Genomic DNA, 18,499 nt, shown 5'->3' with positions numbered 1-18,499 from the left:
TTCTTTTCCCCGTATTTCTTTTGCATTCATTCGCATTTAGGTTTTAGACATTAGACACCCTTTAGATAGAAACAAACATAGGTGGATACGATCGAGTACGATGGGCGTGAGGGATGCTACCACCTTCCCCTTGCGTAACCGACTCCCGTGCCCTATTCTCTGGTCGAAAGACCTCGTTCTTATTCTGAGTTAGGTTTCCTGGTATTCCTTTCCCTTATGGGATAAATATATTGGTGGCGACTCTGATTCCATTTTTCGCGGTAGCGACATTAACAGGAACCTGAAGTTACTGATTAAAATATTTAATATTAACGCAAACATGAAGTTAATGATCAAAATATTGAATATTAACAAGAACATAAAGTTAGTGATCAAAATATTGAATATTAACAGGAACATGAAGTTACTAATCAAAATATTGAATATTTTTTCACGGGTACATGAAGTTATTGATCAAAATATTGATTAATAACGGGACATGAAGTTACTGATCAAAATATTATTTATTAATTATACATTCATTATAATTTTCTCATGGGTAACTAGATATTTTCTATTGAAAAATATACATCTGAAACAAATGTGCACCCTGTACCAGAACCCGTGCATCAATTTTGTTTTTATTAATTATACATTGAATTATTATTTTTTCACAAGCACCTGACATTTTTCTATTAAAAAAATATACATATGAAACAAATGCGTCTTCCATACCAGAACCCGTGCATCAATTTTTTTTATGAATTATACATTCAATTATTTTTTTTTCACGAGTACCAGATATTTTTCTAATAAAAAATATACATCTAAAACAAATGCGCATTCTGTACCAGAACCCGTGCATCAAAATATTTTTTTATTAATTATACGTTAATTTTTTTATTTTTCACGGGTACCAGACATGTTCCTATTAAAAAATATACATCTAAAACAAATGCGCGTCCTGTACCAGAACCCGTGCAAACGCCCAGATTTGTTACTAATGTCTTATAAAACAATTGCTTAAAATTGTTTTATTTGATTTTTATACTCCCCAAATATTAACGTGCCATAATGGATACCCGTGCAATCGCTTATAATTTTGATACTACAATATATATATATATATATATATATATATATATATATATATATATATATATATATATATATATATATATGGAGCGTATCCAGTGAGAACTGATATCTTAAATGAGAAATAAGAACTGTTATTATCAATCGTTAGATTTAATTAACGCTTGAGATTGTAATAAATAAAATAAGTTGGAATGTACATGATTATTTCTAAATAAGTATAACACTCATTTAATATTAGATATTACTTTTTTAACAGGCTTGATATTGTTGATTATCTTAAATCAAAATAAAAAGTATTTTATTTTTCGTTTTTAGGTCCCTTATTTTAAGATTTTTTTCAAGAATTTTTTCTATAAAACCTACCCTATAATTGCAATCAATTTTTCAAAAATTATAAACGCAATCAATTTTTAAATATAATCACAATAATAGAAATTTAATATAACCAACCCTATAGGCCTTATCTCATTTCCGCCCTCTTCTATCTATAAATAGTATTTTTTTTATTAAATATAATAATCACAATAATAAAAATTTATATAATAGTAGTAATTTAATATAGATAGTTTTGATTAATATATTAGTTGTTATTTTTTAATATAAACATTACATATGTTTAAATATTAATTATTAATAAATATTTTTATAAAAAAAACATAATATATAAAATACATATAAAAAGCATATACAAATATCTTTAAAAAAACCTATTATTATTAATATTAAAACAAAAATATTTTTTTTTAATTAATACAATTTTGTTTGTCGTATCCAAAAAATAATTAATATATATGTTCTGGACCAGCCCAATCTAATCAATTGGGCCATTCCCGTCTTAGGCCCAATATGCGTCAGATCACACGTGGCGGTTTCCATCCGACCAGACCGGGTAAACTTGCCAAGTAATCAACCACGAGGACCCCTCGTGCTCGACAAACAACCAGCCCACGCGTCTCCTAAATATCCGCCCTTGAAGGAGGAGTCTAATCCGCTCAAAAACATCCTATAAATAGCCCTCTACATACAGAGGGCAAGGTAATCTTTTCTTACCTCAAAAACTCTCTCACTTTGTTGTACCTTGTGGAATATATACTTACTTTGACGTCGGAGTGCCTTGCAGGTACAACACCTTTTTCCCCTCTCAACCGATCGAAACTTCAAACCTTCATTGTTGCTGACCATCTGATCTGCTCGGTAAGACCAGTGGCGCCGTCTGTGGGAAAATCTAACTCCCCCGTTCCTTATTCTTGCACTTTCTTGATCCGTTCTTGCCTCCTGCAAGAAAATCAGGAACCAAAGCTCTAATCAAGTCATCACTCATGGCCGGCAATAACGAAGATCCCTCTTCAACAGACGCTGCAATACTCAAGAAAAATGACGTCTCCATCGTTCCACCTCCAAGAAACACCATCCCTCGAGACGGTGTCACAACGTCCCCTTCCCCAAAAGATCTCCAAGATGATCAATTTCATCGCTTCGAAGATACAAATGGGAAGGACAACCACGAAGAAAGTCTGGGCAATCCTTTCCTCTCCAAAGGACAAACTTCTCAAGATCATACCATAAACGCTGCTCTAGCCGCTCTTGCCCAAACCAATGCGCTCATACAACAACAGAGTGACCAAATCGGGGCCCTCGAGCAGAAGTGCCGCTCAAAGACTCCCCCCGATCAAAAAACTCGTTATCGACGCGAGGTAGTCACCAAGAAACGCCCTCGTTCACCTTCCCCCAGGGAGAAGGCAGGTCCCTCTTCCAAGAAAGGGTCGAACGACTAACGTCCCCGACACCGTTTACAGTCCCCTCGGCCAAAAAAGAAGTCTAGATCACCCTCGGCAAGACACGAAGATAACTGAAGGCGACACAGGCGTAGCCAGAGCCGATCTTCTTCTCCGTCCGCCAGCGATGACGAAGAGGAGCGCCATAGTCCTCTATCCCAGGCAATCTTAGAGGCTCCCCTGCCAACAGGTCTCAAAAAACCCCATTCGTTGGGCACCTACGACGGGACCACCGACCCAGATGAATATATCGAGAACATCGATGCCCTTCTCGACTACAGAGGAGTGCCAGGTGTCATTAAATGTCGTTTGTTCCCTACCACCCTGCGCAAAGGAGCCATGACCTGATATAAAAGTTTGCCCGATGAATCCATTACGTCATGGAAAGTGCTCGGAAAACTTTTCTCCAGACACTTCACGGCCTCCCGTAGACACCCTAAGTCAGAAGCCTCCTTGGAAGCCATTATCCAAGGAAAGGACGAATCTCTACGAGCCTACATAGAAATATTCGACAAAGAGGCCATACAAGTATCTACGACAGCCCATATGAAGAAATTCCTGCTCGAACGAGGTCTCCGACCACGGTCAGACTTCGCTAAAGCCGTCGGAATCGAAATACCCGCTACCCTGGATGAATTCTTTCTCAAAGTCCAAGCTTACATACAGTATGAAGAGAAAGAAGCAGCCCACACAGTCCGCAATTCCAAGCACGAAGAGAGAAGTAAAAATGCACGTCAAGATGAGTCTCACCGAGGAGATGACAAAAAGAAAGCTGATAAAACTCGGGACCCTAAGGACTATAAAACCCCCACGGGGAAGTTCCGAGAGTACACCCCACTGAACGCTTCGAGGGAGCGCATCTTGAACGAATGCGCAAACGCCGAGTTTCAGACGGGAAAGGTCCGGTTCCCGAAGAGCATGCCCGTCCGGCCAAATGTGGATAAATAGAAATATTGCATATTCCACAAAGATCACGGGCACAACACTGAAGACTGCATCCACCTAAAGGACACTATAGAGATATTAATCAGGGAGGGGCACCTGAAACAATACGCAAAAAAACAAGATGCCACCAAAGAGGCTAAACCAGTCACCGAGGAAAACCCAGCGGAGGACACGCCCGCCATGCAAGTGGCCATGATTGCCCTGATTGGGCCAACGCGGCGACCACCAACTCCTCCTACATCGCCTGGGAGGTGTTCCCGTCTGCAATGGTTATATCCGACGGGGGGTTCAGCCAACTGACCGTCGGATCCGTGAAACGCAAATTCGACGAACCAATCTCGGCCAGCGCGAACATAGCCTCGACCTTCGACCACGCCAAAGGCAGTGCTTCCTCAATATCTTTTTACAAAGAAGAGTTGCCCGGTGGAGCACCTAACGCGTCCATCTCACTCCTCATCCGAGCTCGGATGGCTAATTTTGACGTGCGCCGCATAATGGTCGACCAAGGAAGCTCAGTGGACATCATGTACTCCCAACTATTCAAAACGCTGCAGCTGAACAACAATCACCTTACCCCATACGTAGGATCGGATCTACAAGGATTCAACAGCACGGTAACCAAACCATGGGGGTTTGTGGAGCTCATAGTTTTGATCGGATCGGCAGAAGCCACAGGGGCAGTAAAAGTCCAATTTCTGGTCATCGACAGCCCATCAATATACTAATGCATCCTCGGACGACCCACTCTGGCCGAATTAATCGCGGTCCCCTCAACCGTGCACCTCAAGCTTAAATACTATACAAATAAAGGACAAGTCGCAACAATCAATGGCGATATAGAAGCTGCCAGGAGATGCTTCGAGGCATCTGCCAAAGGCCTATGCACGTTGAAAACACCAGATCACCACAAAGGGGTAGCCAACGTAATCTCCGAGACCAACAAATCAATGCCCCACATCGACAATGTCGGCCTGGACAATCGTTTTCTAGGAAACCCCGAGCAGAGCATAAACCCAGGAACAGCAAAAGGGATCTTCCGGACAATCCCAGACGGAGAGTTCGAACTTGTGTCCCTCGGAGCAGATACGACCAAAGGAGTAAAAATCGGAGCAGATCTGCCGGATCTGGCCAAGAGACAACTCAAAGCTTGCCTCCGCGAAAACGCCGACCTATTTGCATGAAGCGCCGCCGAGATGCCGGGACTCGATCCAGAAGTGGCCTGCCATCACCTGACTATCGACCCCGCCTGCAAGGCCGTCGCCTAGAGAAGAAGAAAGCAATCACCAGAGAAAACGGTCGCGGCCGAACTAGCTTTAAAAGACCTTCTAGAGGCCAATTTTATATCTGAAGCCAAGTACACCATCTCTCTAATGTTGTACTTGTTAAAAATCAAATGGAAAATGGCGCATGTGCACTGACTACACATATCTTAATAGGGCTTGCCTAAAAGATGCTTATCCTCTGCCCAATATAGATAAACTAGTAGATAACTCTGCCGGTTTTAAATTACTTTCATTTATGGATGCATATTCCGGGTACAATCAAATACCCATGGCTAAAACTGACAAGAAATACATGACATTCATGACCGAATCAGGCAATTATTACTACAACGTAATGCCCTTTGGCCTAAAGAACACCGACGCAACATACCAACGCATGATGAACAAAGTATTCCGAGCAGAGATAGGTGACATGATCGAAGTCTATATGGACGATATGATCGTCAAATCCCAAAGGGAAACCGATCACGCCGCCCATCTTAAAAAAGTTTTCGAGCAAGCCCGAGAGTGTAAAATGAGGTTCAACCCAGAAAAATGCACATTCGGTGTCCGCGCAGGAAAATTCCTCGGCTTTTACTTAACAGAAAGAGGAATCGAAGCAAATCCGGATAAATGCAGGGCCTTTTCGGACTTTCCCACTTCGAATTCGAAGAAATCAATCCAAACCTTGAACGGCATGCTCACGTCATTATCCAGGTTCGTGGCCAAATTCCCTCAGCATGCCCTGCCACTATTCAAACTCCTGCGCAAAGAGATCGCCTTCGAATGGACGGAAGATTGCGAACGCGCCCTCTCCCACCTTAAGCGAGCACTATCCAGCCCACTAATTTTATCTAGGCCAGAAGCCAGAGAAATCTTATACCTTTATCTCGCCATATCCACCGAGGCCGTCAGCGCGACCTTGATACGAGAATCCCTGGAAGGCCAGAAACCCATTTACTTCACAAGCAAAGCACTCCAAGGCCCCGAGGTCAGATATCAACAGATCGAAAAATTCGGATTCGCGTTAATAACCACTGCCCGAAGACTCAGACACTATTTTCTAGCATATACCATAGTCGTGCGAACCGAGCAACCCGTGAAACAACTACTTGCACGCCCCGACATGGCCGGAAGGATGCTCCGTTGGTCGTTGGAACTTGCAGAATTCGACATCAAATACAAAGGAAGAAAAGCCCTTAAAGCACAGGTCTTGGCAGATTTCGTGGCCGAAATGGCCTTCACCGAAACAACAAACAACAACGTCCGAAGATGGACCTTATACGTGGACGGTGCTTCAAGCTCAACTAGAAGCGGAGCGGGGATCATTCTTGAAAATGGAGTAGGAACCCTCACAGAAGTATCCCTCTCACTATCATTCCCAACGTCCAACAACCAAGCCGAATATGAGGCCCTACTTGCCGGGCTACGCCTCACAAACGATTTAGAAGCCAAAGACATTGAGGTGTTCACCGACTCTCAACTGGTCGCATCCCACATCTCAGGCGAATATCAGATCAAAAGCGAAGCCCTCGCCGAATACTTGACCCTCGTAAAAGAAAGACTGGCCCGATTCAAGAGCGCCAAAGTAAAACACATCCCAAGGGAACACAACTCTCGGGCAGACGTCCTATCAAAACTGGCGAGCACGAGAAAGAAGGGAGGTAACAAGTCCGTAATCCAGAAAATATTACCAAAATACAGTACAAAGACCTCATCTTCACTCTCACTCGTAAGTGCAATTAGGGACGCATCCTGTTGGATGACCCCCGTATACAATTACCTGACAAGTGACCTCTTGCCCGCCGATCCGAAAGAGGCTTCCACCATCCGAAGAAGAGCCTGCTCGTACGTCTTAATCGAAAATTGCCTCTACCGGCGAGGATTTTCCATACCTCTCCTCAAATGTATAGACGAGGGAACAATCCTTCACATACTCCAAGAGATACACGAAGGAATCAATTCCCAACATCTAGGAGGAAGATCACTCGCTCGAAAAGCCCTCCGAGTTGGTTACTATTGGCCGACGATGCAAGACGACTCCAAAGAATACGTGAAGAAATGCGACAAATTCCAACATTTTAGGGACATGCACCTCGCACCCCCCAACGAACTCAAATCCTTATCATCTCCCTGGCCATTCGCGTGGTGGGGGATGGATCTCCTCGGTCCGTTCGTGACCGGAAGCAACCAGAACAAGTATATAATAGTTGCGGTCGACTATTTCACCAAGTGTATCGAGGCCGAGCCACTGGCCAAAATCACATCCTTGAACGTACTCCGCGTCTACAAAAGAAACATCCTCGTCCGGTTTGGGGTACCATTGGCTATCATCACCGACAACGACACCCAGTTCACAGACGGGCGCTTCCAAGAATTCGTCACGAAATTAGGTACGAAGTAACATTTCGCGTCAGTCGAGCACCCACAAACGAACGGGCAAGCAGAGGCCGCTAACAGATTAATTTTGATGGGCCTCAAAAGAACACTAGACGAAATAAAAAGGGGATGGATAGAAGAGCTGCACAGCGTCCTATGGGCCTATCGCACCACCCCACATTCCACTACCGGGGAAACCCCCTTCTGACCGACATACGGAACGGAGGCCGTGATCCCCGTCAAAATACATGTGCCCTCAAGACGCGTCGAAGAGCCACTCATGACAGAGGGCAACATCGAGGCAATCAGGGAAGATCTTGACCTGGTCGAGGAAATTCGCATCGGGGCCGCTCTACGCAAAGCTTCACTTAAGCAAAAAATCGCCCTAAGACATGACGCGAAGGTCATTAAACGGGAATTTAAAGTAGACATCCTAGTGCTAAAAAGAAACCACAAAGATTCCCGAGAAGGCAAACTGACCGCGAATTGGGAAGGCCCCTATCGTGTCCGAGCAAGGACAGAAAATGGGGCATACTACTTGGAAAACTTGCAAGGAGAAGAACTCGTTCGACCTTGGAACGCTGAGAAACTCAAACAATACTACAGCTAAAATAAAGGTGCGGTCCGGTACGAGCCGAGCGCCTCTAACTGAAACAAAACAACGGGAGCCCGCTATCTTAATCGAGCAGACTCTTTGTTCTTCGAGGGGCCCTAAATACAGAGTATCCCCGTCGTAAACACGTATCATGATGGCAGAACGCCCCGCTCACGAAGGGACCGTTCACGCCATGAGCCCAGGAGCTCAATACAACGAAATCCGAGATTCACCATATGCCAGGTGTCATACCCCAAATTTGTCCTACCCCTTTACTTCTAACTGGCTTAGGCTTTGCATTCATGTACGTACATCCATTTAGGTCATACCATCGCATGCATCCATATCATTGGTCCTTGATCAGAAGAAGAAACTTGAAGCCTAATATGGGGTGTCATCATCTTGCCCAAGATCTTTTGAAATCAGGGTTTTCTCATTCTCAACTCAAGGCATTGGTTGAAAAGTACAAGCTTGATGTTCATCTGATTATCCTGAATTAGGGTTTCTTGACCAAAGTCAACGCAGTTGATTTTTGGTCAAATACATTGATCAAGAGCTGATTTTATGGAGAGAAGTGGCATGATGCTTGTGTGGAAGTGTTCAGTAGATTTCTAGGGGTCAGAAGGGGATTAATCGGGAACTTCATGGAAATCGGAAGAAAATCAGAACAGTTGACTTTTGGGTCAAAATCAGGTCAATCACTCAAATATTGACTTTTGGTGGAAAATCGGTCAAGAAAAGTCAAAGAATGAATAAAATCGAGAGTTTGACAAAAGTTGCCAAAAATAGAAAAAATCAAAAATGGAAAGTTTTCATACTTAGAAAAATTTTGGCCTTTAAAATCTTGATGATCAGTCTACTTCACAGCATAATTACACGTGGCAAATGACATTTTCTGGAAAAGTTCCCAACATCAAAGTTGTTCCTCTCATGGAGGAGAACAACTTTGTAGTTGGACACTTTTTCATTTGATTCTTGGTTGAAGAGTTATTGAAGTTTTAAGTTGAAGTTTTTCACTTGGATCACGTCACAAAGCTGGGCAGACTTCAGGGCATACGTGAAGCATTTCATCGAACGCATGGTGTGCTACATTTGAAGACAATTTCAGGGCAATATAGAAATCCTACAAACGCAAACTGGGCCTCATTCTAATCTCCCCCATGTCCTCTACACAATGGGCCATGAATATTGGGAATTGGATGTGTATTGGGTGAGTTACAAAGGCTTAAAGTCATGGTCTCACAAAACTATCTCGTGGCGTGAGGCTGGGCACCAATCTCAGGTCACACGCATGCAATTGATCAAACACGTGGTGGGCTATCTTTGCGTCCAGTTTTAAAGACTTAGAAGCATCCAATTGAGTTAAACGTGGTATGTATGTGTTCCTTGCCACGTATTCTTTCTAATGAACCATGGATGATGACCATTGAGCATATGTGGATCAAGATGGAGGGACTCAAAGACGGGCCCTGGCCAAGTTATGTCTTTGCCCTGAATGTGAGCCAATCCTGGCCACGCGCGTGTGTAGGATAATGCAATAGGGTACCACTATATTTCTATGCATTTTTGAATGAGCTTCAAGCAATACTTCTAAATCACCCCAACACCAAAGTTCTTCTATCATATGCCATCTTCCATTAGTGAGAATGTTTGTGCCAAGTGATGGGTCGTGCATGGAGCTACATGAGCATGAAGGTCCCTATTTAGAATGATGAGAATGGTGGGTGTCTATTATATTATGCACATAAGGATGATTTTGCCATGCACCACTGCAGATGCAAAAGGCACGTGGAAAGCATACCAGCATATAATTACTCTTGGGATAGACCCACTACACAACACCCGCACCATAACAATCATGCACCCTCAATCCCATATATAAGAACAGCACCTTCACAACTCAAGCTCTCACTCACTTTTTTCACTCTCTCAAAAAACTCTCATCATTCTCTCCACCCTCACTTCACGATTCTCTGCACTCTCTCTGCAAAAGAAAGAAAGTTTGTTACACTTTGTAACAAACTTCTTCATCTCAAAACCACCACCTTCATCTTCTTCCCCCACCTTCAACCATAACGAACGGCATCGCCACCTTGTAACCACCACTCACCTCCACTCGCTACCATCATCCACCATCATCTTCACGGTAACCACCAACCACCGCCTACCTGCACCATCACCACCGTTGTTCCTCCTTGAATCTTCGTCAACGACCACTGCTCCATTTTCTCCCATCGAAATCGTCACCACCGCAAGCATAATCATCATCCTTGTTCGAGAATCAAGAGTGGAAGCTAGCTTCGTAGATCTCTTTACTGCTTCGATTCAAGAACATTCCAAGTAAGTTGCTACCATCCTTTCACATGTAGCTCCAAGTGGATGATAGGTTGTATGCATTTGTGTGAAGTTCGTAGTAGTTTTGCGTCTTGATTCATTTTCTTGCTAAATGCTGATGATCTGGATGATTAGATCGTATATTATAATTCTATGGATGCGTATGAATGAAATGATGCGTTTAGACTGCGGTTTGGTGAGAATCTTTCATGTTAGGGTTTACAAGTGTGATTCGGTTTGCGTGTTAGAGAAAGGATTAGTAGAAATCAATGGTAGATTCAGATTCAGCGGCGAAAACCGAGTCAGGAGACGTTGGTCCTGCGCTTTTCTGAGTCTTTTTCCTCGTCGCCGCCGTGAGTAAGGTCGGAGAAGACGACCGGAGAGGGCATCTCCGGCGTCTGCGTGTCTGTGATATTTTTCCCCACCTGCGCTTACGTGGCGTGTTGTAGTTGGCTCATGCTTCCCATCTTTTTGCATTTTTGTTTTACTCTAATCATTGAGCCATGTTATGTAACATTCTGATTGGCTGAGTAATTCGTTTGCCTTTTATGACTTAAATAAAACCTTGACCAGTTGATATATTTGCCATGCTACGTTACACATTAAAGGAAATAAACCACATGTGCTAATAATGCTGAGTAATAAAAAACAAGTGGAATAAAATGAAGGATAGTGAGAAGTGTAAGCGTTGGGCCACGAATAGCTTGGGCCTGAGAGTTTTCTGGAATTGAACCCCTCTTTTGCTAAAGCACGTACGTTTCTGAGTTTGGGCCCTGGGTGCTACTGCTAGCGCCACCCCCTGTTCTGGGCCCAACTTTTTCCATAACTAGTTTTAATTCATTAGAAAATTACTGACACAACCCCCCTTGTTTAGAATTTCTTTTTCTTTTTAATTTTGTTTTCTTTTAACTTTTTAACTCATAATTCCTATTTTACTCAAATAAAAAGTACATAAAAATTGGTTTTAGGTATTTTAGAGTGTGTGAATAATTGACTCGATTTTTGTTGATTTTTCTTAGTTGTTTTAAAACCTTTAATAAATCATCCTTTACCATAGGTTTGAATTGTTTTGTTTAATATTTCTTTGTAAATAAACTTGCTAATAGACTTAGGAATTAATCTTTAGTCTCGATTTTTTTGTATAGAATTAATGGATGTATGTGTGCTTGTGAGTATCATTTGTTTGCCATAATTCTCAATTTTATTTGTCGCATATTGATTTTCCCTTACCTATTCCATGTATAGTTTTTGTTAATAATTGTATAGTTTATCATTTTAATTCCCTTGTATAGACAACTTAGACTAGAATTTAAGAATAGTTCCCTTATCATTTTCTTTTTCTTTTCAACTTTTAAAATACTTAATAAATACCGATGAAGATCATACCGTCACTATATTTCATAGTAGGAAAGAAATGATTGGGGCGTAGGCCTCGATGTACGTTCTTTCCTACTTAGCGGAGAAGAAATGATTGAGGTGTGAAGCCTCGATGTATTTCTTAACCGTTGCTTAGAGAAACGATCGTGGTGTAGGCCTCGGTGTGCATTCTCTAAGTACTCACAAAAGAACTCCTTTTTGTATTTCCTTTACTTAGCGGAGAAGAAATGATTGAGGTGTGAAGCCTCGATGTATTTCTTAACCGTTGTTTAGAGAAACGATTGTGGCGTAGGCCTCGGTGTGCATTCTCTAAATATGCAAAACAAAACTCTTTTTGGTATGATCTAAGTCACAAATTAAAATCCCCATAAAAAACACCAACCAAAAACACTTCAAAAAACCTAATAAATGTTCAGACTTAAAACAAAAGTGAGGAAGTGATGCGAGACCTTGTAGTGGGTTCTCGTCATCATGGAATTACCCTTAAAAGATACAAACCAATCTCTTTTTCTCCTTTCTAAGGGCAAGTTATCTCCGCTCCATCGCATCCTAGGCTGTCCCCTTGTGCATGAGCGTGAGCGTTAACGCCGCCCAACTAAAAAACACAAAAACAAACAAAAAATCTTTAGCCGAGCTACGGTAACTCTGATTCCTGAAAAGGATACGTAGGCAGCGGGGTAGGGCCCGTGCGAGTACAATTCTTTATTTTCCCTACATTTTGCATTCATTTCGCATAGACATAGTTATACACCCTTTAGATAGCAACAAACATAGGTGGATACCATCGAGTACGATGGGCGTGAGGGGTGCTAACACCTTCCCCTTGCGTAACCGACTCCCGTACCTTGATTCTCTGGTCGCAAGACCCTGTTCCTTCCTTTGTTAGGTTTGCTGATATTCCTTTCCCTTATGGGATAAATATATTGGTGGCGACTCTGTTCATTTTTTCGCGAGCGTGCGACAGCTGGCGACTCTGCTGGGGATGTTGCTAGACCTGTTGCTGGTCCATCCTTAGTGAGTCGATCCTAGCCTGCGTTTGTTTGTTTATTTACTGGGTGTTTATTTGTTTTTATGTCTATACCTTGTATATATGTTTGCATGTTTACTGTTCTGCCTGCATATCATGTTTATTTCTGTTTGCACATCATGCATATGGATTATATTCTGTGTTCCTTGGGGTCTTCTGTTCTGTTTTGCAGGTTGGGTGGGATTGTTCTATGAGGTAAAAGGCCCAATACCCAGGCCATGAGTGATACCTTAGGAACTAGGAATAGAGTGGCCATGACGGACAGAAGACGTATGTCTGATTGATCCGATCATGTATCCACGGGCAGAGCTTGGTTGAAAGAGGCAATATCGTATGATTACGCCTACTTTCAATCCTCTGTTGGCTTTTTTGACCTACCTTGACCTAGACTACACCCGTGAGTGGGGAGGGGTATACATGACAGGTACCGTTGGTGACCGTTCTGTTCTGCTGATGACTTGTGTTCTCATGGTTTCATTGTGCCTATGCCGGACCTTTGATCCTGCAACGTCCGATCTTATCCAGAGGCAACATACATTTCTCCTATGTGGGGAAACCTCCATTGCATCATCTACATCATGGCATATTTACCTTCCAAAAAAAAAAAAAAAGAAAAGAAAAGAAAGAAAAGATGTAGTAAAAAAAAAGAAAAAAGAAAAGAAGAAAAATAGTATTATTTCTCATATGCATGCCATTTTTCAGGGTATCCGAGGTTATTACTTTTCATCCAGGATGGCTAGCAACGTGACCGCTACCAGAGAAGCTACAAGGCGTACTCACACTTACAGTTTCCATCGCGAAGGTTTGGTTCAGTTGGGGCAATTGGGTGGATTGATCACTGGTCATAATAAAACTGTGTTCACTGAGAATTATGGAAACATCTTGACTCTTTTGGACTCACACGTCGACGAATGGGGTTTGTCTACTCTTCTCCAGTTCTACGATCCTGACTTGCGTTGTTTCACCTTCTCAGGCTATCAGTTGGCTCCCACTCTCGAGGAGTACTCTCACTTTCTCAATATCAAGATTCAACACAAGGTTCCTTTCGTGTGTGTCCCAGAGAAACCTGATTTGAACAACATTGCCAACGCTCTTTATTTGAGCATAGAAGACGTTCTTGGGAATTGGAAGAAGAATGGTAGCACTCAGGGTTTCTATATGAGTTTCTTGGTTGAGAAGGCCCAAGAATTGGCCAACAAAAAGTTGTGGGAAGCTTTCAACGCCCTTCTGGCCGTTTTGATTTATGGGATCGTGATGTTCCCTAACATTCACAAGTTCGTTGATCTGGCTGCTATATGTCTTTTTGTGGAGAAGAATCCGGTCCCTACTTTGCTAGCCGATACGTACTATTCTGTTCACTCTCGATATGGGAAAGGAGGAGCCATAAGAAATTGTTTGCCGTTGTTATACACCTGGTTTAAGTCCCACCTACCTACAAGTGGTCCTTTCATTACTTCTACCCAGAAATGGCCTCAAAGGATCATGGGGCTTACCGGAAATGACATTGTCTGGTGTCCTACTGGGATGGACGTAGAGAAGGTTATAACTAGTTGTGGGGCTTTTGACAATGTTCCCCTCATAGGAACAAAAGGTGTTATCAATTATAATCCTAAGCTAGCGCTGCGTCAATTGGGTTTTGCACTTGAAAACAAGCCTTTGGACAAAGAAATATTTGAATCCGTTTGCTTTGAGAAGGGAACCGATCTAAAAGGTTTAGAAAAAGTGATGAGGGCCTGGAATGACATCCATACAAGTGATCAGATTTCTCTAGGTGGAAAGAATGCCGTTGCCAAACAAGCCTACACGGATTGGGTTGAAAATAGAGTTAAAGATCGCCTGTTGCCTTTCCCGAAGGTTAACCCATTGTACGAGCAACCACCTAAGATTCCAATTGCCACTGTACCTGCTGAGAATCGTATCCAGGTAGATATGGAATGCACCCAATTGCACGAAAAGAAGTCAGATGCGCAACCGAAACATTGTCTTGTGGACCAGAAAAGAGTTGAGTTGACACACGAAGCCAAAATGCTGAAGGGAGGATCTTCCAGAGTTCAAAAGAGGGCTAGAACGGAAAAAGGTGAAAGAGACACTACTGTTATCGTTGAGGATCACCATAAGATCCTAAAAAGGGCCATGAAAGAGGCAGAAGAGAAACTCAAGCGAGAGTACCGAGAAGACTTGAAAGCTTATAAGCTCAAGATAGAAAGGGATGCTAGAGTTGAAGTGAAGAATCTGAAAAAGAAACTGGAAGAAGAGACCACTAAAAGAATGGCAATTGAGACTCAACTGAAAGGAAGTCACCTCCGTAATACTCGACTAACAGAAGAAAATGCCAAGCTCAGAGATCGAATGATGGAGGACATATCTGAGAAGGATTATCTCCCAGAATGCAAAGGATGTGACGAACTCAGGGAGTGCTGCAAGAAGCTAGATGGGCATTTGTTTCGCAAAGATGAGGTGATTCAAAGCCTTCTTAAAGGAAGAGATCGAGAAGCAACCAAGAAACTGTTTGATGAAACTAAGAAGTGGAGCGACGAGCACTTCAGACAAGGAGGACCTCTGTTTTATATTCAGATGGATTGATGTTTGAGTCTGTATGTTTCGACCACCACCAGACTTGTTGGATGGGGTCTTTTATTTCCCTTGCTGAACTATCTTGTCAATGTATGGCTTGCCCAAGTTTAAAATTCTTGTTATGAATAAAAAGAACTAGTTTCTCTTGATACTTATCTTTTGTCACATTGTTAGCTATTCTGGATCAATATTAAATCTTGGATACCCTGAAAATGACACAACACATCATATGCACACATGCACTCATACATTCACATTATCACATTGCATTTTTCAGGTTATTGCACAAGAAACTAATTGGGGTCCTTTCCAACAACAGATTTCTTTCCCGACGACGAAGCTGACTTTCTTACATCCTTACCGCACCAGGAGTAACGAGAGAATCATGGAACAATTTGAACAGAATCAAGCTGCCCTCCGTAGGGATATGGATGTTATGGGGGAAAGAATGGCCCAACTTATGGAGACTCTCCATGCCGTCGTTCAAGGACAGGATGAACTCAGAAAGAGCGTCGCTAGTTTGGTCAAAGATACTCCTACCAATTCTGCTGACGGAGGGGTGAAAACTAAAGAGACTCCTATTAATGAGACACTGAAAGTAGTGGACGACCACCATGAGGTTATTGATCTTGAACATGATCTTACTGCTGAGTTGACTGAGACTGCTAAGATGTACCAAGCTCTTGAAGAGCGTCTTAAGGCTGTTGAGGTTGCTAAAACTTCGAGTTTCGACACTGCTGCTATGTGCTTGGTACCTGGGATTGTTATTCCCCCGAAATTCAAAGTGCCAGATTTTGATAAATACAAGGGAGTCACCTGTCCAGAGACTCACATTCGTTCCTACTGCCGTAAGATGGCTGCTCATGCTGAGAACGAGCCTCTGCTGATGCATTTCTTTCAGGATAGTCTCACTGGAGCCCCGTTGGAATGGTACATGAAACTTGAGAGGTCTAATGTCAGTACTTGGGGACAACTTGTCGACGCCTTCTTGAAACAATACCACTACAATACTGCTATGGCTCCCAGCCGTGCCCAGCTACAAAATATGTCACAGAAATCTGAAGAGTCTTTTAAAGAATACGCCCAGAGGTGGCGTGAACTTGCGTCCCGTGTCCAACCTCCTCTTTTGGACCGCGAGTTGATTGATCTGTTTATGGGGACTCTAAAAGGGCCGTATCTTCAGCACATGGTTAGTAATACTTCTCCTTCCTTTTCGGATGTGGTCATCATTGGTGAGAGGGTTGAGAACTGTGTCAAAGCTGGTACCATTCAAGGTGTTACTAATCCTAGCAACTCAAGTGGTAATGGTAAGAAGCCGTATTCTGGGTTCGTGAAGAAGAAGGAAGGTGAGACTAGCACTGCCTCTGTTGACCAAGGTCGAGCTCCTGCATATTCTGCTGTTCCACCTCCTTATTATCCGATGCCTTATGCTGTTCCAGGTCCGTATGTCCCTCAAGCATATGCTGCCGCTCTTCCACAACCATGGATGGCACCCCAACAGCCTTTCGTACCACAACAACAAGCTGCTGTTTCTCAGAATCGCCAACAGAATCCTAGGCCTCAAGGTCAAAGAGGTCCACAGAGGCAAAGATACCCTGACAGACGTATAGATCCGGTTCCAATGTCGTATGCTCAGCTTCTTCCCCAATTACTTGCTGGTCAATTAGTGCAACTCCGCGAAATGGGTCCTCCACCTGACCCTCTTCCTCCTGGGTATGATGCGAATGCTCATTGTGAATTTCATTCTGGGGCTCCCGGCCACACAATTGAGAAATGCAGGGCATTCAAGTGGAAAGTCCAGGATCTTCTCGATGACAAGCTCATCTCGTTCACTCCTACTGGTCCTAATGTGCAGAATAATCCTATGCCTCCTCATGCCGGTGCGACCCATGCTATTGAGTTATGTGATGATCAGATCCTAGTGAGTGATGTTAATGAGGTAAGGATGCCGCTAGCAGTTGTCAGAGAATATCTTATGCAACAAAAGGTTTTGTGTGAACTACATGATTACTGTTTGCAATGTTCTTCTAACCCTGAGGAATGCACTAGGTTGAAAGAAGAAATTCAGAAACTAATGGATGAAGGTGTTCTTAGAGTGGAAAGGGTCGTTCCTGTCGAAGATGTGGCTACTCTAGAGATACCTTACCATCCTGCTGAGGTGTCAAAGAATCAGAGTACTCCTTTGATCATTCGTGCTCCGAGTACTCCCTTGGTCATTCAAGCTCCGAGGACTCCATTGGTTATTCAGGTTCCAAATGTTCCTTCGACTCCTTCAACCTCGTCTATTGTTCCCTCTCCTGTGAATGATTCTAAGGCTGTTCCTTGGAGTTATAATGCCGTGTATATTCGAGGGAAGAAATATGATTGTCCTCCGGTGGGTAATTCGAGCATCACTAATATTACTGGCACTAGTGGCATTACCCGTAAGAGACCAATAAAGAGGCTAGTACACAAGCAAAAGGAAAGCAAGTTGCTGTTGATCCTCCTGTGACACGTAATGCACAAGATGCCGAGCAACTCTTGAAAATCATTAAGAAAAGTGATTACAAAGTGATTGACCAACTTGATCAAACCCAAGCCAAGATCTCCATCTTGTCTCTCTTGGTGCATTCTGAAGCTCATCGTGATGCTCTGATGAAAGTTCTGGCTTCCGCTCATGTTACTCAAGACATTACCGTGCCTCAGTTTGAAGGGGTTGTGACCAACATTGCTGCTGGTAATTGTTTGGGTTTTTCTGATGATGAGCTTCCGCCTGAGGGTAGAGCACACAACAAAGCGTTGCATATCTCCGTCAAGTGTCTGGATGCTGTGTTGTCTCGAGTTTTGATTGATACCGGTTCTTCTCTTAATGTGATGCCCAAGACCACTTTGTTTAAGCTGAGTATGGATGGGATTATGATGAGACCATGCACTATGAGTGTCAGAGCGTTTGATGGCTCTAGGAGGTCCGTAGAAGGGGAAATTGATCTGCCTGTTTTGATTGGCCCTCACATGTTCTATATTGCCTTCTATGTCATGGATATAAGTCCTTCATACACTTGCCTCTTGGGTCGTCCTTGGATCCATGCTGCTGGGGCTGTGACATCTACCCTCCATCAGTGTTTGAAATTTGTTGTGAATGACAAGATTGTTGTGATCACTGGTGAAGAGGATT

General features: G+C 43.0%; 2 protein-coding genes across 2 annotated transcripts; both read left to right on the top strand.

Moving 5' to 3' along the window:
* Nucleotides 1-5,348: 5,348 nt before the first annotated feature.
* LOC131648633 (uncharacterized) lies at nt 5,349-7,463 on the top strand. The gene has a single exon (XM_058918374.1). It carries the CDS (start codon nt 5,349-5,351, stop codon nt 7,461-7,463), a length of 2,115 nt encoding a protein of 704 aa, XP_058774357.1.
* Nucleotides 7,464-13,503: 6,040 nt separating this feature from the next.
* Nucleotides 13,504-16,251, top strand: LOC131648632 (uncharacterized). Its single transcript, XM_058918373.1, has 3 exons — nt 13,504-14,310; nt 14,467-14,848; nt 16,247-16,251. Exons 1-3 carry the CDS (start codon nt 13,504-13,506, stop codon nt 16,249-16,251), a joined length of 1,194 nt encoding a protein of 397 aa, XP_058774356.1.
* Nucleotides 16,252-18,499: the final 2,248 nt, after the last annotated feature.

The sequence above is a fragment of the Vicia villosa genome, linkage group LG2 (genome assembly GCF_029867415.1).
Source record: "Vicia villosa cultivar HV-30 ecotype Madison, WI linkage group LG2, Vvil1.0, whole genome shotgun sequence".
Classification (NCBI taxonomy): Eukaryota; Viridiplantae; Streptophyta; class Magnoliopsida; order Fabales; family Fabaceae; genus Vicia; species Vicia villosa.
This window is presented reverse-complemented; position numbering and strand designations above follow the sequence as displayed.

Excerpts from the sequence above, each read along its gene's own strand:
- LOC131648633 (XM_058918374.1), top strand. The coding sequence starts at position 5,349 with ATGGCTAAAACTGACAAGAAATACATGACATTCATGACCGAATCAGGC.
- LOC131648632 (XM_058918373.1), top strand. The coding sequence starts at position 13,504 with ATGGCTAGCAACGTGACCGCTACCAGAGAAGCTACAAGGCGTACTCAC. Across the intron at positions 14,311-14,466 it reads CTGGGATGGACGTAGAGAAG|GGAACCGATCTAAAAGGTTT; the intron begins GTTATAACTAGT and ends TGCTTTGAGAAG.